Source organism: Babylonia areolata, chromosome 19, assembly GCF_041734735.1.
Source record: "Babylonia areolata isolate BAREFJ2019XMU chromosome 19, ASM4173473v1, whole genome shotgun sequence".
NCBI lineage: Eukaryota > Metazoa > Mollusca > Gastropoda > Neogastropoda > Buccinidae > Babylonia > Babylonia areolata.
In genome coordinates, this window is record NC_134894.1 from 40,381,210 (window position 1) to 40,408,721 (window position 27,512).

Below are 27,512 nucleotides of genomic sequence, written 5' to 3' on the forward strand. Positions count from 1 at the left end.
CTTTGCAAAGTTCAATGGCTGCTAGAGAAAGCAGTGTGATGATGTTCAGGTGTTTAAATCTAATATCTAGAAACTGTGAATTTAATTCTTACATTAATCCAGTCTGCAGTCACTGTAAAAAACCAAACATCACAGAAAAAAGTAAGACAGGCCCCAGAAATCATGTGAAAAAAAAAGACAGCAATAACCTGTTTTTTGAAACGCACCATATAGATCAGCAGTCGCTGACAGCATGTTATAGGATGATCTGAAGATTATAATGATTACTCATCAAGCACTAATCATAAAGTATCCTATGAGGTAACTTATTCATCCATGTTCACAAAATGTTTCAAGCATTTAACTATTCAAGACAAGCACAATATACTTAGCACAAGCTCCTATGGAAAAACCATGACCACATAAACAAAAATTAAATAATCAATAATAACAGTAAAATGGAAAAAAAAAATGTATGTACATGCCATAAAGAGAAACGCATCCAGTCTGATGCTGTTTTGTGACACAAGAGAAATGCAGCCTTGGTATGACTGTCCACTATTGCAGCCGGGTGTGTTAGAGAACACGATCACGGAGGTCAGAGAGGAACGCTTGGTGGTCCAGGGCTTGTCACAGAGATCTAAATGTGGTTCATAACATTCATACCCTGCTCCTCCAAGGACAGAACTGTTCAGATGACATTCCACAAAAGAGAAAATCATCTCTTTTTTTGTTTTGTTTGTTTCCATAACAGTTAACAAAGAGGTTTTCACTGTCAACAGTAGCAGCAGAGTATTCAGCAAGTCCACATTGTATGGCACACTACGTTCACTTGCTGGATTCCTGTTGTTCGAAGATGGGATACTTCTGCAGGGCTTCCTCCCAAGATGAGCGTCCCAGAGACAGGTCACGCACCAGTGCAGGCAATTCGTCCATCTGGAACCAAACATACAGTTCTAACATCACTGTTACAAACCAACTATGTGTATAGTATAATGAACATTGTGCATATATTTTCTAAAATTGTGTGGTAAACAGAGTGCCTGCACTTCCAAAACAGCTGTAACAAACCAATCATAGTGTAGTGTGGGAACACAGTACAGTGCATACATTTCTAAAAAATAAACAAAAAACTTTAACCAACCATGTGTAGGGTGGTGAACTAAACGCAAATGTTTAAAAAATTACTACAACAAAGAACTTACTTCCTTTAAAAAATGCAGAAAACAAATATCTTCTTATGTATGAAATAAGTCAATCAGTCATTACAAAGAGAATCCATTTTCACTGGAATTTTTACACGTAAACATACACACAAGAAAACCCACCCTCTCCAGACCCCACACATACATATGCAACACACACTACACACATAATCATCTAATATCACACTGTGTGAAAAGACATTCAATGAAAGTACTACAACTACTGCACACAAAGACCAAAGCCACCTACAGGAACACGGATCTGCTTCATGGAATCCCTCTCACGCAGTGTAGCACTGTTTGGTTCCTTGAGAGAGTCAAAGTCCACAGTGATGCCGTACGGAATGGCGATCTGGTCAGTGCGAGCGTACCGACGACCGATGGAGCCACTACTGTCATCCACCTTGTGTGAAACATCACAGCGCGTCAACTCTGCAGCTGCAATGTAAAAACACACATTAATGTATGCAAGGAAATGTGCATATGTAACACCTGTAACACTCATGATAACTATTAATCTAACTAAAACTTTCACCAAGATTAAAACTTCTCTTTAAAGGCTAAGAATGTCATACAACACAAATCAGCTTAAGAATTTTCAGTTACACATCACAGAGATCCATGAAGTGTTAAAATGCTGGAAAGACCTCTTCATCACAAAAAGAGTACCAAAAAAAAAAAACTGCTCCTAGATTTTAGAAATGTGATATTCCTGCACATAAAGCAAGCTTCCCAAGACACAAGTAAGAGTGCATTAACCATAGAGAGTGACAGAAAAAACATGAAAGAAAAGAGACAGCAGGATATGCAACATACACAGCTGCTTGACAAAGGGGATAAACTCAGCATTCTGGCTGAGAGGAAGGACGGAACACTTGTAGGGTGCAATAACGGCAGGTAGGCTCAGGTACTGGAACAAAAAAGCACAACAGTGATAAAAATAGACACAGGAATTCTATACTATGTCAACACATTACTGTCACATATTTAGCGTCCGTACATATTTTGACTGTGACGGCTATATAAAACTTTCTTGGCGTACTAATTGACTGTATTTGCGCTGTGACTTTTTCAAATAAAATACTGTTTAAACCAACACATTCTGGGCCCTAATTTTTGCACAAAATGATAGGTGAAGAGCAAAATGATGTACAAACAGTCTAAATGTTCAATAAGCAAATAATAAAAATGATATTCAAAAATAAATACCTGAAGTTAAACATCAGGAAATCAGTGCTAGCCATAACAACTGCAAAGTTGAAACTAATTATAAAGGGTAAAGTATATCATCACAATACATCACTTTCTGCAATCAGCACAATACCAAAACCCCTATTTTCTGAGAGAGAGAGAGAGAGAGAGAGAGAGAGAGAGAGAGAGACCTAAAAAACAAAAACAAAAACCCCCCAAAGAAATCATGCACGCAAGCAGAAATGTCCATGTTGACCACTGACCGTTCTCTGTTCGTCCCCTTCTCTGGTCTTGAAGTTGTGCTCAAAGATGGCATACATGATTCGCCCCACACCAAAGGATGGCTCAATGACCGAGGGTACAAACTCTTCAACTGTAACACGAATACCACAGTTAAATACAACAGTTCATTTATGTCAACTAAATCAATTTGCAAATTTATGTGTCATTCTTGCCACCCCTCCCCCACCTCCCCCTACCCACCCCCACCCCCCACACAAATACACAACCCCAGCCAAAAACAGTATCTTCAAAATTATCTAAAACTAAGTCAAAAGGAAGAACAGTGAATGTGATTCTACACACAATTTTTACACAGACAGTGCTGGAATAGATTTCACCACTGAATGGAATACTTGACTGCTCTGGTGCCAACATCATGGGGATACTGTTTTAAATTTTATTATCTTTAAAAAAAATACACAGCAAAAGCCATTCTTCAAAAATGAGGACTTTAATGTCTATTCTTTTAAGCGGCAAAATGGCTTCTTTCAGTTCCATTTTTCTTCATGAAGCATTACCCATGAAGATGAATTTGCAAAAACGTTCTAATCATCACATACTTCTGGTTCAATTTTATCCTTAATGTGTCAAAACACACCAAAACCTACCTCTATACACACTGATCAGAAAAAGAACATTACGCAAATATATTTTCATGTTTAAGGCAATGTAGACATGAAGGGATGGTCAACTCTACATACAAGTCACTACTGGTGAGAACACCCCCAAACCCCCTAAAAAAAAAAAAAAAAAAAAAAAAAAAGCACAAAGTTTCATCATTCTTAACATGCACTTGTACATTCCTTGCACCTCCACATAGCTTCCCCACCACACCTTTCTTTTTCCATTCTTCACCCTGAACATCAAATCACCATCATCAAATTTGACATATATGGAAAACATATGTAAAATGAAAGTACTACAACCACCACCACATACTCACCATGCATCGTTTTCTGCTGACGTTTCACTTGAATCATGTCTTTCTTGATGTTGAAGCCTTTCCCATTCACCTGAACCTCCACTTCCCTGATAAAAAGAGCAATGACTGATCTGACTGAAAGTGTATTCACCACCATTTATACTAAAATAATGAAATATCTAAATACAGTTCAAAAATACATTCACAGTCAGACCGTTTCATCATGCTAAATCATATTGACCATCAGTAACATTAGACTGAAAGCAAAAAGCAACAAAAAACCAACAACATAATAATAATAATACTAATAATAACAAAATTAAAGAATAGATAAACACAGTAACACTCTTTCAAAGTGCTAAAGTATATTCACCATACATCATATTAGACGATAACCTAAAATAAACAAAAACAAAAAAAAATCTAATTTCTGTTTCTGCACCTTCTCAGACAATGTAAGGCCACACGCACACTGAACCAAGCAAAACTAAACAGGTAAAACTACTGCTAACAACCCCCCCCCACACACACACACCATCACTGCTCTGACAGAACTGTCAAAAACAAAAGACATACACACACACACTCACATTCATTCCTCAAACAGAGTTCTGTCAACAAACAACAAAACAACAACTAAACGCCAGCAGTATGCCCTCACTCTTTCTCAGCCAGGGTCTTCTCCAGCTCGTCCACAGCCTCAGCATCCAGTTTTGCCAGGTGCTCCATGATAACCTTGGCATCCTGCTTGAAGGCCTTGCCCAGCACGCTCTTCTGTGGGTGGCACTCCACCACGTCCACAGTGCGGTGATCCAGTTAAGGACAATGCTTTCTGTGGGAAGGGGTGGCCTAGTGGTTATATGCCCCAACTAGAAAGCAAGAGTTCATTATGTGTCACAGGTTCACGTTCCATATACCGACAGGGATTTTTTACTCGCTCCGTTTTCACCAGACCTTGGATGGTGGATTGGCTGCATGTCATTCTGATGAAACAATAAATTGGGGTCCCCTGTGCAGCATGCTCTTCATGCATGTAAAACAACCCTCAGCAAGATGGTTTGTAACTGACAAAAGTTAGGTAGAAAAATTTAGTGAAATAAATACACCAGCAGACAGAAAAAAACCAGAATATTTACAGGTGGAGTTACACTGTCGGAACACACTCTCCATGGGTATGGCAGTCTGAATTTCACACAGAGAAATGTGTTCTGACACTAAGAAATACAGCAGTCTTTTTTTTCTTTTCTTTTTACAAATTTGTTCTGCAATAGTTTACACCTGTTGACAATGTTGGTTTGTATACTGTGCTTTCAAATGTATGGGCTCATGCATTAGAAGACATTTTTCTCTTTAAAAAAAAAAAGAAAAAAAAAAGAGATAGATATGCAGATGGAGCAAGAAGAAACATGTTGGAAAAGGATATTGGTTCTGGCAGTTTACGCTCTGCCACCAGTTTGACATTGGTGGTTTTCGTGTGCTGCGTCAGATCGAAGCAGGATCGGTCAGCACACCCCACACACTCGATCCATCCCTGAAACAAAACCACCATGGCAAAATTAACGCACCAACATCTTCACATTAGTGTGTTTTGTGCTGCGTTGCTGTGCTTTTTTTTTTTTTTTTGCTTTAGTGTGAGTGTGTGTGTGAGTGTACGTGTATGTGTGTAATTATCGTTGTATATTTGCTTATTTCTCAAAGGGCAGCATTTACATCATTAATACTAAACTTAAACATTGTTACTCTACACCATCCACAATGCATATCAAGATTTGTCATTAAACTGTAAATGTTTTGCCAAGTCTCTGATAACCCTTTTCCCTTCACTGTCAAATCTTTCGACATTCCCTTTGGATCAAGAGCTCATCTATGACATTCATTTCAGACTTAATATCTGAATTGTAATTCAGACATGTATGCCAGTTCTTACTCACATAGGAGGTCTTGCACTCAGCATCCCAACAGTCACAGGCATAGTGAGCCATCTCATTGGACAAATGCTGTCGGAACCGCAGCCGTCTGGGATCAACGCCCACTTTGGTCAGGAACAAATAGATTCGAGCCATGAAGTAGCCCAGAGTTTCATTGGCTATAAGTTTCTGAAAAAAACACAAAGGCAGGCCTGCAACAGGGTTTCAGTATCTCATGCAACTCTGCTCACCCTCTGTGCATCTCTAACGAAAAACCTGTATTCAGTTTGCAAGGTGGAACATCCTTTTCTGAAGCAACCACATCAAACCAAACATGCATGAACACATAAATAAAAAATGCAGTTTATTCAAAAACATCACACACACACACACACACACACATTTATCAAATATGCTGTGTGCCTGCTTGTATCTACTTCAGACTTGCCGACTTTTCTACAACCTCTTCTCATTTTCCAAACACATTGCAATGATAGACAACAGAATGTGAACAACTTGCAAGGTCAGTTGACGAAAAATATTTCAACACACACCAGCCGCCAAAGTGAAGTGATCAATGTTGAAGACTGACATCAGGGATGAGTTTTTTCTGGCCTATGGATAACTCTGACCCAGATCTTTGTGTGCTGTAGATTCAAGTAGGTAGATTGGACCATACAGCTGAGGGTCATGAAATTCATAGGCGTGTGTTTGCTGAAATTTCCTGACCAAAACTAAAGGTGTCTGCATCTCTCAGCCTGGTTGTTGCCAGGATATATTATCAGTACAAACAATATGTCCCAAATTCAAAGGGGGAGGGACACCAGAAAAAAAACCACACACTCACATACATTAGTGCTCACCTCTTTCACAGCCTCCCCAACTTTCTTCATCTCCGGACCCTTGCCGTCCATCTGGTTACAGCCAGAGTACAGGTTCAGTTCAAGGTCAGCCAATGCAGCAAACTTCGGATGGTCCTTTTTGTCTGGGTCGCAGAAATGCTCGATTTCTGCCATGGTGAACTCTCTGTTGGCGTGAAAATCAGAAATGTCTTCTCAGAGTGCTTTTGTGAACAAATGAGAATGTACCTGCTCCCACTGGTATAAAATCATCACAAGAGACGTACCTCGAGTAAATGCATTCATTTTCCAATTTGTTTCTTTTCTGTATTTTCTAAGGCTATAAAAAGTATAATGGGGACAAAGAAAAAAGTAAATCTTTAAAGTTCTGTTGAGCAGAGTTTCTGACAGCACTAAGAAGATTTTCGTACTTCCTGTTTCTCACTGATGAAAAAATTAAAAACATGGCTTTGGTTCCAAACAAACTAAATAGCATGGAACAAAACACAGACCAGAAGTGAAAAAAACAAAGAGCTACAGAAAATAGATTTATGTTCAAATATATTTACAAAACACACAGGAATTGGATACCAATATCATTTTCATTTATATTCCAACCTGTCAAGCATCAGTATTTCGGTTTCAGTTTTAAGGATCCATCAAAGAAAGCAGACTGATCCATACATGCTATACAACATCTACTTAACAAAAAAACAAAACAAAAGGTGGTGTGGATGGGAGCAGAAACCAGACCTACACAAAGACACAATACACTGGTCAGGTTTTGGGATCCTACCACAGATATATATGAAACATTAAAACTAAAATGAAATTAAATGAACAAAATAAATAAATAAGCAAATAAATCAAAATAGAATAATTAAAAAAAAATCAAATATATAGAGAAGGCAAATAATCAAAATAAAACAAGCATCACCACCATCCCCTATCACTAATGCCAACATCCCCCATCCTCCCTACCACCACCACCACCACCACCACTACTACAACACAATGTGTACCTGACTCTGATCAGCCCAGATCGTGGTGAAATTTCGTTCCTGAAAGCATTGCCAATCTGAGCACCAGCAAAGGGTAGTCTGCCAGAGTTGAACTCAAGCAGGCGCTTGAAATTGACGAAAATGCCCTGAGCCGTTTCTGGTCGAAGGTATCTGCACAAAAATAGTATTACTGCAGCAAGACTGATTATAAAACTCATCTTCAATCACCCCGAAACAAAGTGGTATGTTCTGAAAGATCATTTTCATTTGTACAGTCTCAGGATGTGGAAATCCCTCAGCATCTCCGCAGCAGGTAAGTAACAAAGATATGTCTGCAGTGTGTTACATCTGTTTCACATCTTTTTAGTCCCTTGCAATATCTCTCCCTCCTCATCCCACCCCCACACCCCTCCCCCCTTTCTCAATGAGATATGACCAAGTGTCAAAACTCGAGTCACCACCATACAAAAATGGTTACATCATGAGAAATCGGGGAATCCCACTCACTGCCCCTGGTCAATTCCAGAACTGAAAAAGATTCTAAGGCATCAGTGGTCACTGTTTGCTGCTACTCGAGCTTTACTTATCCTTGTCCCAAACACTCACATCCACTCACTTCTAACCCTGTCCCAAAACAAGATTTATTTTTAGCAGTGACTGAAGAGTCATTCGTCTGCAGTGGATTCTTCCACGCTTTGTTTAGATACATCGATATATTTTTGTGACAAGAAATGAAGGGTTTCATTTTTTATCTTTTCACCAGCTCAGTATGATAAAGAAATAAATATAATCAATCTTTGGGATTTACATCATTTTCAAATTTGATGATTTAACCCTTAGGCTGCCTATATGATGAGATAACTCATCATGGCAAGCATGTACGCTTCGCTGCCACAATGATGAGATAACTCGTCATCGAAATATTCTGACTTTTCCCTGCTTTGCGTTCAGTTCGTTGAGAAAAATGCTGGTAGCTTTAGCTTGGGAAATCTTTCTGGATTCTATTCATAGCTTGAAACCCCATCTACGTCATAAAGCAGTCCTTTATTTGAACGTTTTGGTTGGGTTACTGTCCCAGTGTTTGCCTGGCTCCTCTCCTCACTCGCTCAACAAAATGTCAGACTGACGCGGTGCTCAAGACATGCGATCGTAGCAAACTAAATCAACCAAGATTGCTTTCTTTAGCTGATGCTCAGAAAGAATTGAAGAGTAAACTCGAAGAAGACAGTGATGAACATTTATAGAACGATTTGATAGAAAATAAAGGGAGCAATCAAGAGAGTGGCCAAGATACAACTATCATTGAGTGATGCCAGCTGTGCAAACCTTAGCAGATGACAGAAAGTGACTGAATTATTAGCAGGACAGTGTGAGCACAACGCGGTCTGATGAGAACTGGATAAAGTGACTGTGTAAGAGGGGTGAAGACGAGGGGGGTGGAGACTGAGGGGGCGTGACCTTTCATCCATATTATCACTTGGAGAAGTCACAATGCATTGTGTATCTATCTCTTTAATTTTTTTTATTGTGGTTGTTCTAGTATGATTTTGTGTGTGCAGATATCCATTTGTCCAGAAAATATATTTTAGTGCAAATTACCTGACTAATGTTTGCAATGAACAAGATGAAAATGTGACAAAAAACAAAACACTGATTTCAAAACAACAGCATGTCACTAAAAATATATAAAATGGGAAAACGTGTTTTGTGTTCTTTATTCATTTACCTTTCAGAAAATATATACTCTTATGGGTCCTTCTCCAATAACAAAGAGCACAAAATTTTTTTAAATTTACACCCGTTTTTTGTGAAAAACCCTGGCAAATAGATTTCACTTAAATCTTATTTTCCTGGCAGCGAAAGGGTTAATGCAAGAGCAGATAAACACAATGCATCATCGGTCAACGACATCCACACCTGCACACACACACATCATGAATAATCACCAACATCCACACCCACATGCACACACTATCAACCCATCTCAACAAATGTACACAGAGAAAAACACTTAATGTGAAACCTTGCAATCAAAGTCCACATATGATGAAGAAAAAATCATCTACCCTTTCAGCTGCCCAGTGGGTCCAATGGGGGTGGCAAACATTAGGTTGAACTCAATGGGTTCGGTAATATCATTGTTTGTGACAGGTGACTTCATATTGTATTTCTTCAGAGTCTCCCCCATGTCATCTTTGCTCATGCCATCAATCTGAAAAAAAAACCCACATCAAATGAAAAGAAAAGCACACTTTGCAGGCCTTCAATGTGCAGCAGCCACTAGCTAAACAGTGTACATATTTATGCATGGATCAAATTAAACATTCTATAATTTGCAAAGTTTTTATTCACAGCAGATTAAGGAAACACTTGTATCTGGATGCACTACCTTAAACAGAGAAGAAAGCAGCCTTAAAATTTAGATATTCAGTGTTGCGTGAACAGTAACAGATTTAAAACAAGTGAATGTAGGAGACGCAGTCCTTAAATGCAAAACCAGTTCAATCCTCTCTGGCATTATAAACAAACTCAATATTACAAATACTTGAAGCACAACCAACTAATTTTTTTTTAATGCCTTTGGCAGCGTTTTTGTGCATAGTTCTTAACTTGCAGTATAAATGAACTTTTTTTCTTTTGAAAAAAACATTTGTCTACTACTTCAAATCTTATATCTGGTTTTACAAAGCATTCTATTATAATTCTGTATCAGGGTGCCATCTACATTCTTAGATGTTTACGGTTGCAAATTTTTTTTGTTTTTTAATAATAAATCAGCACTCTCAGTATTTCAAAATACATGTAGGCTAAAATATGTTTCTCCTTGGACTGAAATCCTGTCAGTCAATTTGTGCTTTTGCTCGTGGGCCTATGCATTTTTTTTTAATTTTTTTTTTTTTTTTACTTCACTGACAAAAAAAGTATTTCAAGTACTCACCAGTGGCATCAATGCACGGATCTCATCTTTTGTTTCTGGAGCTACTTTCTTGTCAGCCAGCATTTTTTCGAAGGTGGCTATGACACACACAAACATATTGCAAGAAAAAGATTCAACACATTGTCAGCACAAAATTCAATTAAAAACAAAACAACCCCCCCCCAAAAAAATTTTTTAAAAAACAAAAAAACAAACAAAAAACAACAACAACAAAACAGAGTACTTGGGATGAAATCTGAATGTGATATAGCAACATTTCTGGTCTGAAAGGCAGTACAGCACAAACGGTGCAACCACTAAATATAAATATAAATGAGAACAAAGCCAATAAGCTACATTTGCTTAACTCAGAGAGCACGATGAGCCACGATCGTGGCTTTCCCGGTAAAGTGCGATGGGCCACGAGCGTGGCTCTGTTTACATAAGGTCCGACATCGTACGGCTATACTCGGCAGCCTTCGTAAAACTGCCTCGTTCTGGTGTTACTGCCTCCCTGCTTGTGTTTGCACAAACTTTGACCGAGTTTATAAGTCCAGATCTTCGTATTTTTGTAAACAATGAGTGACATTGAAGTTGACAAAGCTCAGGAAATGAGTAACCTTGTCACCAGTGATGATTCGTTTGCTGACAGGGATTCTGGTGAAAACGGCTATGTTATTTTGACACTTGGGCATGCTGGCTTGCTTGTTGTTCATTCAGTTTTGTGTCTCCAGCCACAAAAACTGGGGGGTGGGTGATGGGGGTGGGGAGGGGTGGTAAAGTGGGTTAGGCATGGGTCTATTGCGATTTCTTGACCAAATCAAGCTAGAAAACTGGAAATTACTTTGACTTAAAGCATTCTTGCTGCTTTTGAAAGCAACATGAGCTAAAAGAAAACATTTATTTCTGTTTTTGCCTGTGATTGCATAAAGTATTGTAGATGTAAGCGTGCGTGGCGTCGGTGGGCGTGTCTCAAACAAATAATACAATGCTTATAATTTCATTGTTTCAGTTATATTCATATCATGATTCTGCAGCCAGAACATTTTCTGCACAGTTTAATGCCAGTTTTGAGGTTTTTACTCTGTAAAAGATGTGAAAATACCTATAAACATTGTGGTTGACGTTTTTGGAAAACAAGTGTGCAAAATTTTTTGTTTATATCCTGTGGAATATCTCCAACTACTTACAAGGTACAGCCTTTTTTTTTACTTTTATCTGATTCTTCATTCACTCTACTTTCCAAAAGTGTATAGGTTTACCTATTTATTCTTACTGATAAGCATACAAATGCCCCAAATCAGAACACAGGTAGCGGAGGCAAACTATCCCTTCGTTTTAAGCATGATTTCTGTATGTATGTTTTATTATATCCAGCACTTTGAGGGTTAAAATTCTTTAAAGCTCCCCATATCAATTGGTACAGAATGTCTCTGTTGACCACAGGTGTTGTTTTCACGAAAGTGTTTTTTTTTTTTTTAGCTTCAGAAATCTGAATCCAAGTTATTTTCATCAGCTGAAGTGAAAGGCTCACCTTCAATGAGATGGTCAGCTCTGAAGCACTCGCCATTCTTGAGGTCTTTGACCATGTAGTCCTGAAATCTGTCCACGTGACCTGACGCCCTGCACACATATACCAACCACCATTAGCACCTGTTCACTCATACCATACTGCACTGCTCAGGTGCCAGTGTGCATATCTTCACACCAACTCTCGAGCAGTGCTTGGGCGGTTAATCCCGATTCTTCAAACTTGCTTTTCGACCTTTCCCATAAAATATAAATAAAACAAGGAGTGGGACACATATCTTGACAAACATCTGTTTAACTTAACAAAGTTTGAGTGCAGTTTGAGCATTTTTAAATACTTCCTTGCAAGTTTTGTTTATGATCATCACCAAGAATTTATATTTCACTACATGGCAAGCAGTACACAAACTGCTCTGAGAAGCACACAGTGCTTTTGATCCCAACAATATACAGAACAATCACTGTAAACACTAACAGGTTAGGCAATTTGTGAATGATAAATGTGAACTGTCAATTCTTTTAGTTTTTTAATCATAAAAAAAAATTATTTCCAGAACCTCCCAGACCGGGAAGGTTGCACAAGCTGTAATCATGACTACACAAAGGATTAATCATTTATAACATATATGGTTGTGCTGACATTTCATACAACTGTTTTTCATATTTCTTCTTCGTCTTGTGTGTTTATTCAATCCATCTCAATATTGGATTTGTAAAGTGCTTAGTACGAGCTTGCTTCTGCCTGGACTACAGCATTATATTAAAGTAAATTATTAAAAGTAAATTATTATCGTCATCATCATTACTGCAGAAGCTGCACTATCTAAAAGTAAATTATTATTATTATCAAAATCATTAATATGAGCAGGGAGCTGTAGGCAATTTACTTGAGGACAGCCTCGGGTGTGAGCATAGCCGTGTCCAGTTCCAGCATCTGTTCCTCCAGGATGAAAAAGTTGCGCCATGCCTGCAGCAGGTTGGCCTTCATAGCACAGCCCATGGGCCCAAAGTCATACAGACCATTCACACCTGCAAGACATACATGTACACAAATAAAGACAAGGGTTCTTCAATCTAACCATCAGCATAATATAGCTATTTCATGGACAAAAGTGATTTCTTTTTTTTTTGCTTTCAAAATCAACAAGAACTGACAAGCTTTTAAAATATTAGCTCCATTTTCAGCCTACCTAGGCATCCTTCGAGACGGCAAGTCTTCTATGCAATGTACTTTTATCAAATAAGAAAATGACAACACTCTTGAAACAGATCTTCAAAAACGTAATAGTAAGCTCAGTGTCACTATCATTGAGTATCAAGGACTTTTTCACTGTAAAACAAAAGCAAAAACGTGTCTTTAATTCGCCATAAGCAATGAATCAATGCACAAATCCATCAATCTGTCAATAAGCATCTCAATGCGCCATGATGTTAAGGATGATGCACTTTGCCTCAAAAGCAGAAATTTCAATGAAAACTTATTGCAAGTAATAATATAGCATAATTTTCATAACCGTATGCATCATTATACTTACCGCCATAGATGGCAAAGGACTGGTCAAAGAAAAACCTCTGCTTGAGAAGGTCTTCCATTTTACCTCTGTCAAAGTCATCTTTTGGGGTGATAGCTAACTCCTGTCAAACAAACAAAACAAAACAATACCCACTGACTTCAAGTTTAACAGTTGCTTATTTTTTTTACAAACTGAATGGAATGAAACTGAAGACAGCTTGGAGGGGGATGGAGACTAAGGGCGACTGAATTGTGGAAAGACTTCAAAAAGGCACAAGCTCTTATTCAACACTAAGACTGCCTTCTAACAACCAACGAGAAACTGAAAAACAAACCAGCCCAAACACAGTCACCCTAAAAAAAAACCCACCCATCACCTGCATTTGTGGACACCACATGTCATACAGTCATCTCCTTAAAATTTTTTTAAAAAGGTAACAAATGCCTGACCTAGGTATACATATATAAAACATTAACATAAGATGAAATAAGATAAATGAACAAAATAAACATGTAAATTACATTAAAATGTAATAAAAATTAAAGATACATGGAAAGCTTGGCTAAAACGCTGAGACTAAGCACTAAAACAAGTCGTTTACTAAACTATATAAAAACCAAAACATATTTACTAAAACAACAAAAAAACATGTAATTTACAGAACAAAGAATTATTTCTAACATTCCAAACAGGAAAGTAAATTACAAACTTTTTACCTTATCATTCACTTTCCCCTGGAAAGAAAAATATTTCTCAAACTGTTGTGTACAATAAATTTACAAAATATAGAAACCTTGTCTTCCAAAGCTTTCTTCCTGTGCTTTAGCTCTGCTACAGCACGCTGGATTTCAATGTCAACAGCCTTTTCCTGCTTCAGGCGTCGAACAAGTTCACCCTGAATAAAAAACAACAAAACATTGAGTTAGACCAGTCTGTATTTCATTATGATTATCTAAACATATTTTCAAATTATACAAATAAACCTTTGAATAACTGCCTTAAGTAATGCCAGTTTCAGCTTCATTAATATTTCAGACTTCAAACAGTACTGATGACTGAAAATAGTTGCTGAGGCAAAGTGGTAAGCTTCACAGACTGATCGCTTGGAGGGCACAGGTTCAAGCCTCATTATCACACTCAGTGGTAGGATTTTTCAGCCCACGGACGTCTCTAGTCTTTCCCAGAGTTCAGCGTGCTATGGGCTAAAATGGGAAGACTGGGACCACATAGTCAAAGGTCATCCACTTTACTGATGTATTTTTGCAGGTGTTGCTCAAATTTCCTGCCAGCATGGCACTGATGTCTATCTCAAATGCCTGGATGAAGCTGACATATTGAATACTGGGGTGGTGACCTAGTGGTTATGCTATTTGCTACCCTAATCAGTACTGTCAAGAACATGTGATGCTGCATCAGAAACATCATCTACAGCACAACTCCATATACTGATACAGTCTCTTGAGGCTGAAGGATGTCTATGACAATTTGATAAATATCATGCACCATTTCCCCCTCTGCTTTAAGAATTTTATCAAATGATAGCAGATAGTGCTAACACACACACACACAGAGTGATACATGCATTAAACACATTAAATTATGGTGCTTACATTAACCCAGCCTAAACAAAAGGGCCATTTCAGGACTGACACAAATAAAGGAAAGCTGACTGCAGTATCCCCTCCCCCCCTGCTCCCCTCTTGCCCCCTTCTGATTTCATCATTCTTATCTGATGATGCCAAAGTGCAGCTGCACCCAAACACTTCATGATGAAGAAGCTGGTGAACACAAGTTTAAGATGAGATGATGAAAGTCAAATATAATGGACTGTTATGACTACCTACGAACCTTTCTGTATATCTGTCTATAAAAGCATCTAAAACAGACAACGACATTCGATGTTTCTGTGCAAGAAAGTTTCTGCGACTGCATGCAGTGTGTACACATCATTATTACTTGTTAGCAACAGCATTGATTTCAGAGTTAACTCTTTCACCATGCGTTGTCCCGTGTATCAGTACATAATACAAATAGGAACTAGTTACAATTCAAAAACTTTTTTTTTTTAATTCAAAACAGTTCTTTTTAAAATCAAGGCTGTCTGTGTCAATATTGTGGAGCCTGATTCTGTTAGGACTTGAACTTACCTGTTCTTTCACAGCAGCCCGAAGGGGAGCGAGTTGTTCTTCGATTTGCGGATCACACATTGCGAGATTATGTGCAAACAGTTTCTTCTGAGCCTTAACTTTTCGTGAACCCCAGGCAGGTGGCTGTTCTTTTAACCTTCTGGGAGTGTATGCAATATTTCTGATGAAAGAGGCAGAAAATCTCTTTTCGACAACCCTAGTCACCACCGACACAGCCCGGAGCAGCGGTTTCATCAGAAAACTCCCGGTGCCACGAAAACAGCCGTCGTCTGAAAGAAATAAAGGGTCAAAATTTAGTTTTCAAAAATCTTTTCTACTCTTAGAAAGGAATAGCCACCTTATGTCTCCCATAAACTAACCATAGATATAAAGATTACAAACAACAAAGTTTCCCGGATTGAAAAACAAAACCACCAGGATTAAAAGGGGGGGGGGAAAATCTTGTTTTTAAAATCCATACAATCCTTACGATTATCATTAATCCTATGACCTCATTTTGAACCAAAATGGATGCGCCCATGTAGCATGTGAAAGAAGACTTCCTGATGAAACAAAACCTCAACCCAAAAGAAATGATGCGGCTGTCTTCTACATTTGGTCGCATCACATACAGTAAATACTTACAAATTAGACGCAAGGTCTTCGAAACTGTAAAAGTGTCGGCCACTATTTGCAGTGGTGGACACCAACTTTCGACTTCGCACAGACGTGCAGACGAAAAGGAGAGCGCTGAGAGATCAAGTCAACGGCGTCTTGTGCTTGGCATTGAAACAAGTTGCGATGACACTGGAGCAGCAGTTGTTGATGAACGTGGAAATATCGTTGGCGATGCCCTCCACTCACAGACAAAAACTCATATCGAGTACGTATCTATCGACGCATTGCTGAGAACAGTTACATGGCGTTTTGGAAGGTCACAAGCCGGAAAAGGGAGATGAATGGGGAGTACAGGCACATGATTTTTGACGCCTCTCTCACCAGACAACGACTGTTACAATTTCACTAATTAAAAAAGAAAAGAAATGGAAAAAAAAGGAATCAGTTTACACGAATTTCCAAAGTAAGAGATTAACAGTAAAAGATATGGCTAATATTTTGTTATAGCTTATGTAACTTTTTAAAAAATCAGTCAAGTGCAGTTTCCAGTGGTTGTAAAAACAAAGATTTTCAGATATAATTTCTTTTCCCCTCTCCCGCTCTCGCCCTTTCTCCTAAGTTTGACTGGAAAATCAAACTGAGCGTCTAGTCTTTCGGATGAGACGATAAACCGAGGTCCCGTGTGCAGCACGCACTTGGCGCACTGAAAAAGAACCCATGGCAACGAGAGTGTTGTCCTCTGGCGAAATTACGTAAAATGAAATCCACTTTCATAGATACACAAATATGTAAGCATGCACTCGAGGCCTGACTAAGCGCGTTGGGTTATGCTGCTGGTCAGGCATCTGCTCAACAGATGTGGTGTAGCGTGTATGGATTTGTCCGAACGCAGTGACGCCTCCTTGAGAAACTGAAACTGAAACTGAAACTTCCCCTCTCACCGTTCTTTATAATGCCTTACTGAATTGCCCAGTTATCATGTGGGATATCATGTGATCATGAATGACAAAATTCATCTGTTCGTCATTACTGCCACAAGTTGCTTTTCATCTCTTACTGTGATTTACACAACAACATTTGGCTTAAGTTATTTTCAAGCATTCCAATAGTTAAACCCCATCTAGATCAGAAAGACAGTGCCTGCGCAGTTTTCTCTAAAAAAGTAGCCCAAAGAAAAACAGTTTTGAGAAATCCTGGTGTCAACATTTCTGATGCCCCCTGAAATACGGAATTTCCAAAGGATAGAGGGTTTTTTTAAATTTTTATTTTTTTATTTTTTTTTATTGTTATCATTATTAAAATTAGAGAATTCTAGGAATGAAACCTATACACGATATGTCCATCTGCAGTCACATTTGATTACTGATTAGGTTTTAAACTGGTAAATTCAGTTTCCTTGTTTTTATAGACTGTTATTCAAAACCACTGACCGTGCTGTTGCCTCAAACCTTTGAGGAACAATTTTCTACTCAGTTCAGCATGGACAGTTATAAATGTCTGTTAACTCATGTAACTTAAGAGCCAGTTGTCATGTCTTTCATGCTGGTTTTCACCAACCTGTTGCAGACTTGGAGGGATCATTCCACCCATCGCAAGAGATTTACACAAGGCACACATCGACTCTGTGGTTACCCAGGCTCTGCACACAGCTAATGTTTCTCTCGAGGTGCAGTACTCTCTCTCTATCATTGTATTTGACTTTCTCATTCTCTTTTTTACTGTTGCTATGTCTGTCTATCTCTCTTTCTCTCTCTTTCTAAATCTGTCTTTTTATATGTTTTTGACAAACATAGCATAGGCTCTCAAGGCGTGATCAGCATGGTGGGTTGATGCAAAGAGGCATCTACTCTTTTTTTTTTTTTTTTCTTCAGCAGATGTGGTGCAGCATATGTAGATCAGTCCGCATGCTTGGACACCTCCTTGAAACTGAAACTGAAACTTCTGTTTCTTGTTTTTTCAGATGACAGGAACTATAGAATCATGGGTATTGTGCTGGATTTAGGTTCATTTGAAAACTGTCACAGAAGAGGCTAAATAGTACATACACTAATCTTGATATAATGTTCATAAATGTAATTCCAACAGTTGTTTTAGAAGTTCCCAGCAAGAGAACATATTTAGAACTTTTTTTCCCATCCATGAGTTGCAACCCCAATGTTTACTCACGTCTAGATAGATCTTCATAATTACATACAAGGATAATTTTACCCCACCATTTAGGCAGCCATATTTTATTTTTGAGAGTGTGCAAGCTGTGTATGTTCATGTTTCCATAACCCACCAAACACTGACATAGATCTTTTATGTGGGTATTTGATCTTCTGCATGTGTATGATTATACACACAAAGGGGGTTCCAGAACAAATATCCTACACTGACGTTGACCAGGGAGATCAGAAAATAATATCTTCCTTTAACACACCAGATGCAGCCTGGATTTGAAAACATGACCCTGGATTAAAAGTCCAGCATAGTACTCCAACCAGTTGGCTGTTGGCACATATTGTACTGATCCTTGAATGATCATAATCTTTGGGTTTGTTTCAGGACGTAGATGCCATCGCAGTGACAGTCAAACCAGGACTGGCACTGTCCCTTTTGGTCGGTGTCCAGCATGCAAAGATGTTGGTGCAACAGTCTGGGTGTGTACTTTAATCATCATTTCAACCAAAAATGCGATAGGATTGAGATGTGATTTGTTCTATATTTGAATATGTACATCAGTCCAAGAACTCTGTAATTGCCCCAGTTTTAATAATGCCTGTGTTCACTTGACCTTAACTTAAGTACTTGTACACACAGTATATATCACCAAGAGTCAAACACAGTACTTCGGGGGTGCTAGTATTTATGAATGCAACTGAGATAGCATGAATGGATAGAAGAAAAAAAAAAGAGACAATCGCCAATGTTTTCAAATCATTGTTTCAGTTTTACTGTTTTACTGTAGTTTTCATTTCATTAATATTTAGATGAATTTTTAATTGTTGTGCAGATTGCCTCTCATTCCTATCCATCACATGGAGGCTCATGCTTTGACAGCAAGAATGATACACAGGTAATGTCTGTTGTCCCACCTGTTCTTCTCTGTGTCCTGTTTATGTTGTTGTTTGTTGTGTTGTGTGTTTGTGTGTTAACAGCTCACCTATCAGTTTTTCACTCATGTCTGTACCTGTCAGTTTGATTGTGCTGTGTGTGGGTTGGTTACCTGTGTGAATAGGGAGCAAGGTGGCAGAACGGTTAAGACGCCTATCTGCCAATTCAGTGTTTTTGATGGTCTGGGTTCGAATCGCACTCTCGCACTTTCTCCTAAGTTTGACTAGAAAATCAAACTGAGTGTCAAGTTATTTGGTTGAGACGATAAAACAAGGTCCTGTGTGCAGCACGCACTTAGCAAGTTTTGTGCTCTGACAAAATTCTGTAAAAGAAATCCACTCTCATAGGTACACAAATACATATGCATGCACTCGAGGCCTGACAAGCACGTTGGTTATGCTGCTGTCAGGCATCTGCCTAGCAGATGTTCCATAATTTTCAGCCTATGAGGCGCTACTTTTTACTCAGATCTGACCCTTGTGTCTCACAGGCCGTATGCACTCTGTCTCTATCTCAGTATCTATGTCTGAAATAGTGAAAGCTAAATTCTGGCCACTACTTGGGGCCACCTGACACAACAACTATGACAACATCACTGATCACATCAAACGCCCACATTCGCGCTGAACAGTATAACTTCAGTCTTACCACTGTTCGATTCAACATGGTTAATGTTCACCATCAAATCAAACTGAAACCAAATTACATCTCGCACCAAATTTCAGCTGAATGTGATTGCTGTTCGCCTTTATGACATGAAAAAACAGTAGTGTCTGAGTTAGGGATATGTTTGTGATGTGAAAGTAGAGAAATCACAAGTCAACTGATCGTTTTGTGAAAGCAGGATGAAAAGCAAAATGGCAGATAGGACTTAAAGCAGGGTTAACAGACTGAATTCTGATTGAACAAGTTAACGAACCAAGGCTTTACAACAGTGTACATTCAACTGACGGCTTTATTTTTTTTTTTTTATTTTTTTTTTTTAAGATATGTAAAGAAAAGAAAGAAAGCAGATAACGGAGCAGACAAACAGAGTAACAGAGCCAAGTCAACAAGCAGACAAAAACAAGGTGGATTTCATAATGGAAGACTTTCGCTTTACGGCAGATGTATCTTACTGGATGTGTGCACCTTATACGAGTTCAAAATAACTTTTTTCTTTAAATTTAGGAGGTATGCCTTATGTGCTTCAGGGTTTTGTAGGCTAAAAATTATGGTATTTTTGTGTATATGGATTTGTCTGAATACAATGACATTTCCTTGAGAAACTGAAACTGAGACTACATGTATATATGGGGAAAAGAATGCACAAAAAAAACCCCTCTATGGTGTGTGTGTGTATTCTAGGTTTATGAAACTGATATTTTGCTTGCTTGCTTGCTTTAATTTTATCATTTTAATGAAACTTGTACCCACTTTCTGTTATGCCAATCAGGGTGGACTTCCCTTTCCTGGTGTTACTGGCGAGTGGAGGACATTGTCTACTGGCTGTAGCTCGAGACGTGTCTGACTTTCTGCTCTTGGGTACCTGTCTGGATGATTCACCTGGTGAAGCATTTGACAAGGTTTGTCGTAGTGTGTAAATGTTTATGTGTGTGTTTGTTTTTGTTTTTGTTTTTTTCACTTTTTGTATGTTTTGGTGTCATTCCACCCTTATGGTTCAGACAAGTGTTTGAAAAAACAACGACATTTATTTGGCTTGATCTTTTATTTTTTTTGGATTATTTAAGACAGCACGACAGATGAAGCTGAAGAACCTGCCAGAATGTAGCAGCCTGAGTGGTGGTGCCGCCATAGAACTACTGGCGAAGAGTGGGAATCCTAGGGCCTTCCAGTTTCCTCAGGTGATGACGAAGCTGCCTGACTGTCATTTCTCTTTTGCCGGCATCAAGTTTGCTGCCAAGAAACTGATTGAAGCTGAAGAAAAGAGACTGAGTATGCACAGATTTTTTTCTCTCTTATTCTATCTGTGTGTGTGTATGTGCATACTTGTGTTTGAAGTGAGGGTGTGTATGTGTCTCTGTGTTTGTACATATATATATATATATATATATATATATATATATATATACACTTCTGTTAGTGGTGTGTGTATGGGTATGCGTTCAATACTGTCTTCCATGCTGTTAGTTAGACAGTCTTTAAGATCGCCTTTATAAAGAAAATGAAACAACAAATTTTGTTGGTACTTGAGGTCTGCCTTTTGAAATTATTTTCATGACACTGTGTTCTTTTTTGTTCTTTTTTCTTTTTTTCTTTTTTTTTCTTTTTTCCAGGAATTTGATGTGAAGAGTGGTGTGAATGCCTATTCCAAAGTCCTTTTTATTTGTTCAGCTCTATTTGTAAATGTAGACTTGATAGCAGAATAATATATTAGAAGTTCTTTGTTGACATGTGTCAACCTAATCTTGATATATTATATTTTGCATGCCCTGTTAAATTGGTATTTTTAGATAATTTGCATTTTCTGTTAACATCTGTTTGAAACAGCAGTTGCTGAAACAGTAATTTAAGTTGGACTCAGTTTCTTGATTTTATTTTTATAATTTTATCTTGAAATGAAGATGATAGTAGACCTTGAATACTGTAAAGTTTGGTCTATTAAGCGTACTGGTATATAAGCCACACCCACTAAATTTTGGAAAACATTGAACTTGATCCATACATAAGCCGCACTGGCTTATAAGCCGCACTTATTTCCGGTACCAGAACACATACTGATACTACAGAAAAGCTGTCAATACTGTAGGTTATGAAATAAACACAAGCGGGAACAACACAAAGAAAAGCAAGCGAAAATACTGCTAGTACCACCAAAAAAAACAAAAACAAAAAAAACGAAAATAAGATCCATAATTTAGGGATAGTCACATTTATCCAATGTCATCCTGCTCACAGGAATTGTTGAAAAAAAACGTGTTATCAGTCTGTTACATGGTCTGTCAAAGCAGACACAACAGACTTTGCTTGAGACTGTTGTCTTATTTTTATAGTAAAACCAAATACAATTGAAAAGTCTTAGTAAGCTTTCACTGTAACTGGTAAGGTGAAGAAAAGTTAGGTATGATAGTTTCTTGTAAAATAGTATTTATCAAATGATTGAAATGTTTCTTCAGTGTCAGGACTCCTGACCCTTAAAGTAAATCATTGACATAAAGCTTAATCAGACAGATCATTAAAAGATAGGATGAATATTTTGTTAAACTTATTTGAGTTTGAGAGAAACTGAGAAAGTATTGTTTCATTTCTTCTGTCTTTGCTGCTGTGTGCACATGTCGAATGGTTGGTGTGGGGACAGGCCCGACGCTTCCTTTTTGAGGAAGTGTCTGGGTTTGTTCCAGTGTACCTTTTATTTACCTGTGTGCTAGCTGAATCGGTAGCATAAGCATCACTGACTCGAAGTTGTGTACCTTGTGTAATGGAGAAAGTTACCACTCTTTGCTATTTGTTGGTTATTGTTTCATTGTTTTTGTTACATATTCAACACACATGCAGTCTTGTAATGTTTTACCTCCCTTGCCTCCCTGTCATGTTTTCATTGTTCTCACCTGAACAGAGGCTAGATAATGTGTCATGCTTCCAGACACAAGTGCTTCAAGTGTTGTCTCCAGTGCACCCGATATCTGTGCCTCCTTCCAGTACGGTGTTCTACATCATATGGCCAGACGATTGCAGAGAGCGTTTCTCTTCTGTGACCTGAAACATCTGCTGCCCAAAAACAGAACTTTGGTGGGTTGACAACAAAGAAAAAAAAAATTGACAGAATAGTTAGCATCAGAGACATGCCCAAGGTCTATGTGCATGATTGTACCTGCACATTATTTTCTTTTCCAGGTGTTTTCCTTTTTCTTCAGGTTCAACAAGATGTGTGTACTTTCAGGTCTGATAGGATCCTGTGTGGTTATAAGCACCAGTGGGCTATGAGCAACAGCTGTGTATTTTGTGATCTGTTTGAACTGTGGCGTGCAGGTGTTATCAGGTGGTCTGTTTGAACTGTAGTGTGCGGGTGTTGTCAGGTTATCTGTTTGAACTGTGTTGTGCAGGTGTTGTCAGGTTATCTGTTTGAACTGTGGTGTGCAGGTGTTGTCAGGTTATCTGTTTGAACTGTGTTGTGCAGGTGTTGTCAGGTGATCTGTTTGAACTGTGGTGTGCAGGTGTTGTCAGGTGGTCTTTTTAAACTGTGGTGTGCAGGTACTACCAGGTGATCTGTTTGAACTGTGGTATTTAGGTGTCATCAGGTGTTCTGTTTGAACTGTGGTGTGCAGGTGTTATCAGGTGGTCTGTGTTTGAACTGTGGTGTGCAGGTAGTCTGTTTGAACTGTAGTGTGCAGGTGTTATCAGGTGGTCTGTGTTTGAACTGTGGTGTGCAGGTATTATCAGGTGGTCTGTTTGAACTGTGGTGTGCAGGTATTATCAGGTGGTCTGTTTAAATTGTGGTGTGCAGGTATTATCAGGTGGTCTGTTTGAACTGTGGTGAGCAGGTGTTGTCAGGTGGTCTGTGTGGAGTGGTAGCCTAATGGTAATTTGTCCACCTCAGAAGCAGGAGAACCAGATCACAAAGGTTTGAATCTCACTCTCACCTGGACAATGGACACTAGTCATTCATATGAAATGATAAACCAAGACCCCATGTGAAGCATGCACTTCATGCACATAAGATAACCCACGGCAACAAAAGGGTTGTCTCTAGCATAATTCTGTAGAATGGTCCAATTTGATAGAACAGATACACTTGCACGCTTTTTTTTTCCTTTTGAATGGGTGGCACTCCACTGTAGCAGTGCACTCTACCTGGGGAAAGCAGCCTGAAATTCACACAGAGAAATATGTTGTGACAAAATGTAACACAATACAATACAATATTGTGGTGTGCAGGTGTTATCAGGTGGGGTGGCCAGCAACTCGTACCTACGCAGTGGGCTGCAGCAGGTGTGTGAGATGAACAACTGCCAGTTGTTATGCCCTCCGCCACACCTGTGCACTGACAACGGCATCATGATTGCCTGGTTAGTAATCATGGATAGTCCATGGACTGGTCCAGTACTGGGCGAGGCGCGTGTGTGTGTTTGTATGTGTGTGTGTTCTGATCGTTAATTTTTACTGTTAATTTTTACTGTCATTACACATTCTTAAATCTGTTTATGATTGTTTATGATTGTGAAAATTGGAAACCTTCACAAGAAAAGACAAACTGCCACTTTACAACAGACATGTACCTGCTACTCAAAACCAGTCGTACTTGCACATATGCGCGCACATGCACACACACACACACACACACACACACACACACGTCATAGACTTTATCCATCACCTCCACCACCACACAGGAAGAGATGGAAATGACAGCAGAGTGCCTGTGCCCTCAGTTCCCATGTTGGAAAGGGTATGCAGCTTGCTCAGAACTTTCCACTGTTCCATAGTTCCCATAATTCAATTACAAAATTTCCATGTTTTTACAGTTCAGAAACACTACCATATCTAAAAGAATGATTTCTGACCAATATTGATCTGAACAGGTCAGTATTAAGGAAAACTTATAATGAAAATGGAAAATACTTTTTTCTTATAGTGCATGTGTGTGTTTTTTCTGAACATTCTCTGCATGAAATGGATCTCTGATAGTTATGTGCTGTCTTTTATCATGAAAGGAATGGGATGGAGAAGCTGTTGCAAGGAATCGGAAAGGCAGATAATCCAGCCACAGTTGACATACAGCCAAAGTAAGTTCCCTTGCCTCAACATTGTAATGTGCTGTGAACACACAATCAAAGTGTGGAAATATTTACATGCCCTATTCAAATCAAGTTCTTTCTTTCATTCATTCACATATTTCTTTCTGTTGAATTAAGTATTAATAAAGATTTCACTCCGCTGAATGATGCCAGAGTTTGCTGGTGATTGTGGATTCAAGTGATGTAGATCAGTAGAATCTGTGTCAGAGTGTATAATTGTGGACCCTATTGATGGTCTAGTAGTTTCAGGACTTGTTTCAAGGAGGCATCAAAGTGTATGGATTCAGCTATATATTCACATCACTTTTGCTTTGGAAAAAAAGGAGTTGGGGGTGCTAATGTCTAACCTGTGTATGGATCTGATGCACTGATCAGGCAGTGAGAGCCTACCATTGACCTGTATATTCAAAACATTAAAACTAAAACAAAATAAAATAGAATACCATATAAGTGATTTAATTAAAACAAAATAAAAATGAAATATAACATAGTTGTGCAGGTTAAAAAATTACAGATATTTTGAGCTTAGGGTTACAAGATGATGAATATGTTGTAAAATGTTAGTATGCATTGATAGGATATTGAATGGTGTAAGACTGAAACGAGGACAAAGAATAGGCGGTAATTACAATCTTGTTCTGTGTGACAGGTGTCCTCTGGGAAAGGACATCACACAGGAGGTCATTGCTGCTGCAATCAAATTGCCAAGGTTAAAACTTAAGTGAGAACAGTGCCGTTTTCCCATGCGCTGAAGTACACCTCGAAGGGAGAATTGCTTCTCTGACCTGGTTGTCATCAGTCATAATGTTGTGTTGAATGTGAACAAAGCCTAGCCCATATTTATGTGCTTTTATATTTTCTCTGTGATTTTTTTCTATAGCTTGTTCGATTGAAATTGGTAATAAACTTGCAACAACAACAACAACAACAAAAAATTGTGGATCATCTGTGTGTTTACTAATGATTTTGTTGCACGGCATGTTTGAAAGAAGAATAAATGTGTGAAAACAAATTGTCGATCATCTGTGTGGTTGCTGATAGATTTTGTATATAGCTTGTTGGAAAGTGGAAATAAATCTGTTGAAAAAAATTGTGGATCATTGTTGATGTTTTTGCATTTGTGGAAACATGATTGTTTAAAAAAAAAAAAAATAAAAAAAATTTAAAAAAAGCAGAAATACACATTTGGGCCAGTGCTTAAAAATGACACCACACCCATTTAAACAAGTAGGAAATGCAAGGATAAATGTGTTTATCTGGGCACTGAAACATATTCAATTTGTGGTATACCCAACCAATACACTCTTGATACATATAGGAATAGCATAGAATTTATGGTGAAAAAAGAAGGGGGAAAAAGAGAAAAAAGGATTCATTCAAACACTATGGTAAGCCAAACGCATGTAAGTTTTAGGTTATTTATAGGTCAAATTGTGTTTTGTCAACCATATCAACCTTGAATTGCCAACTTGAAGAGTTGACCCATCATCAGACTTTCACAAACTTAACTTTAGCCAGAAAATATTATATAAAGAGTATTGTGTGTGTGTATATATATATATATATACACACACACATAACTTCCTATCCACAACCCCCTCCACCCCCACAAAACCGTCCCGTTTCCCCCTTTACCATCTCCACCCCAGGTACTGAAGAGAAACAGGAAAGAGAATATCAAAATAAAGAAACATTTTGGAACCAAACAGAGAAACATTTTGGAACCAAACAGGAAGTAAAAAAAACACATAAACAAACATTTCACACAGAAAAACAAAATGCACATGATTACAGCTTCAAATGCGCACATGTGCAAAGATACAACCATGTATGCGGACTAGCGCAGAGTTGCACACACACACGCATGCACACACACACACACACACACCGGGTATGCACACACATAGGTGCTCATAAAATACATGTGAGCTTATATGTGTGGACAGTGAGAGATGGGAGGAGGGAGGCGGACACTGTTGACTCAACGCACATATCTTTGTAGCGCAGCATGAAACGTCACAGAGATAAGACAGAACATTGGCCTTCCTCAGTCTTCGTCATCTTCCTACCCCTGTGCAATCACATTGCTGACAAAAATAAAAATGACAACAAAAAACAACGTTAATAACACTGTTGGCAACAGTGCTCTCTCTCTCTCTCACACGAACATGTCCACACGCATGCACACCTACACGCACGAACGCTCTCTCTCTCTCTCTCTCACACACACACACACACACACACACACACACCCGCACACCGGCATTTATTGCCTGGTGCATCTTGCATAACTGAACAGCTGAAAAGTTAGCCGGACCGCATCATAATACGGTACACAGAATCAGACAAACGTATGGGTGAGCTTAATGACCTATTGGCGTGTCGCCCTTAAGGTCAAGTTGTTCGTGGCTGTGGGCTGTTCCGTGAAGGGTGGTGTGGTCGAGGCGTTGGTTCTGGTGTCCTGTGGGGGTGTAGTCCTGTCTGGAGGGGGGCTGGGAGTGGCGGGGGTGGGGGGGTCAGTTCCTCGTTGTGTCCTAGCCGTTGGCGTGTTGGGAATGTCTGTGTGTGCGGTCCTGGCTGTGCTCGGGTGATGGAGTCCTGGGAACCAGACAGTAATGTCTCATAATATAATATATGGGTATACTAGTTT

The 27,512-nt window shown here is 38.7% G+C and overlaps 2 protein-coding genes across 2 annotated transcripts; one reads left to right on the plus strand and one right to left on the minus strand.

The window, feature by feature from the left end:
• Positions 1-130: 130 nt before the first annotated feature.
• On the minus strand, positions 131-16,198 carry LOC143293698 (glycine--tRNA ligase-like). Its single transcript, XM_076604875.1, has 18 exons — positions 16,059-16,198; positions 15,435-15,703; positions 14,081-14,182; positions 13,309-13,408; positions 12,661-12,802; positions 11,778-11,866; positions 10,265-10,341; positions 9,393-9,538; positions 7,348-7,497; positions 6,350-6,512; positions 5,511-5,675; positions 5,003-5,110; positions 4,241-4,386; positions 3,601-3,686; positions 2,639-2,748; positions 2,001-2,094; positions 1,435-1,622; positions 131-915 (listed from the first exon to the last, which is right to left on the minus strand). The coding sequence occupies exons 2-18, from the start codon at positions 15,666-15,668 to the stop codon at positions 808-810; spliced, it is 2,208 nt and encodes a 735-aa protein (XP_076460990.1). The 5' UTR covers positions 15,669-15,703; positions 16,059-16,198; the 3' UTR covers positions 131-807.
• LOC143293700 (tRNA N6-adenosine threonylcarbamoyltransferase, mitochondrial-like) lies at positions 15,942-25,925 on the plus strand. The gene is made up of 10 exons (XM_076604876.1): positions 15,942-16,296; positions 17,598-17,697; positions 18,579-18,673; positions 19,027-19,089; positions 20,563-20,692; positions 20,858-21,062; positions 22,711-22,856; positions 24,003-24,133; positions 24,779-24,850; positions 25,512-25,925. The coding sequence occupies exons 1-10, from the start codon at positions 15,980-15,982 to the stop codon at positions 25,585-25,587; spliced, it is 1,335 nt and encodes a 444-aa protein (XP_076460991.1). The 5' UTR covers positions 15,942-15,979; the 3' UTR covers positions 25,588-25,925.
• The last annotated feature ends 1,587 nt before the right edge of the window (positions 25,926-27,512 follow it).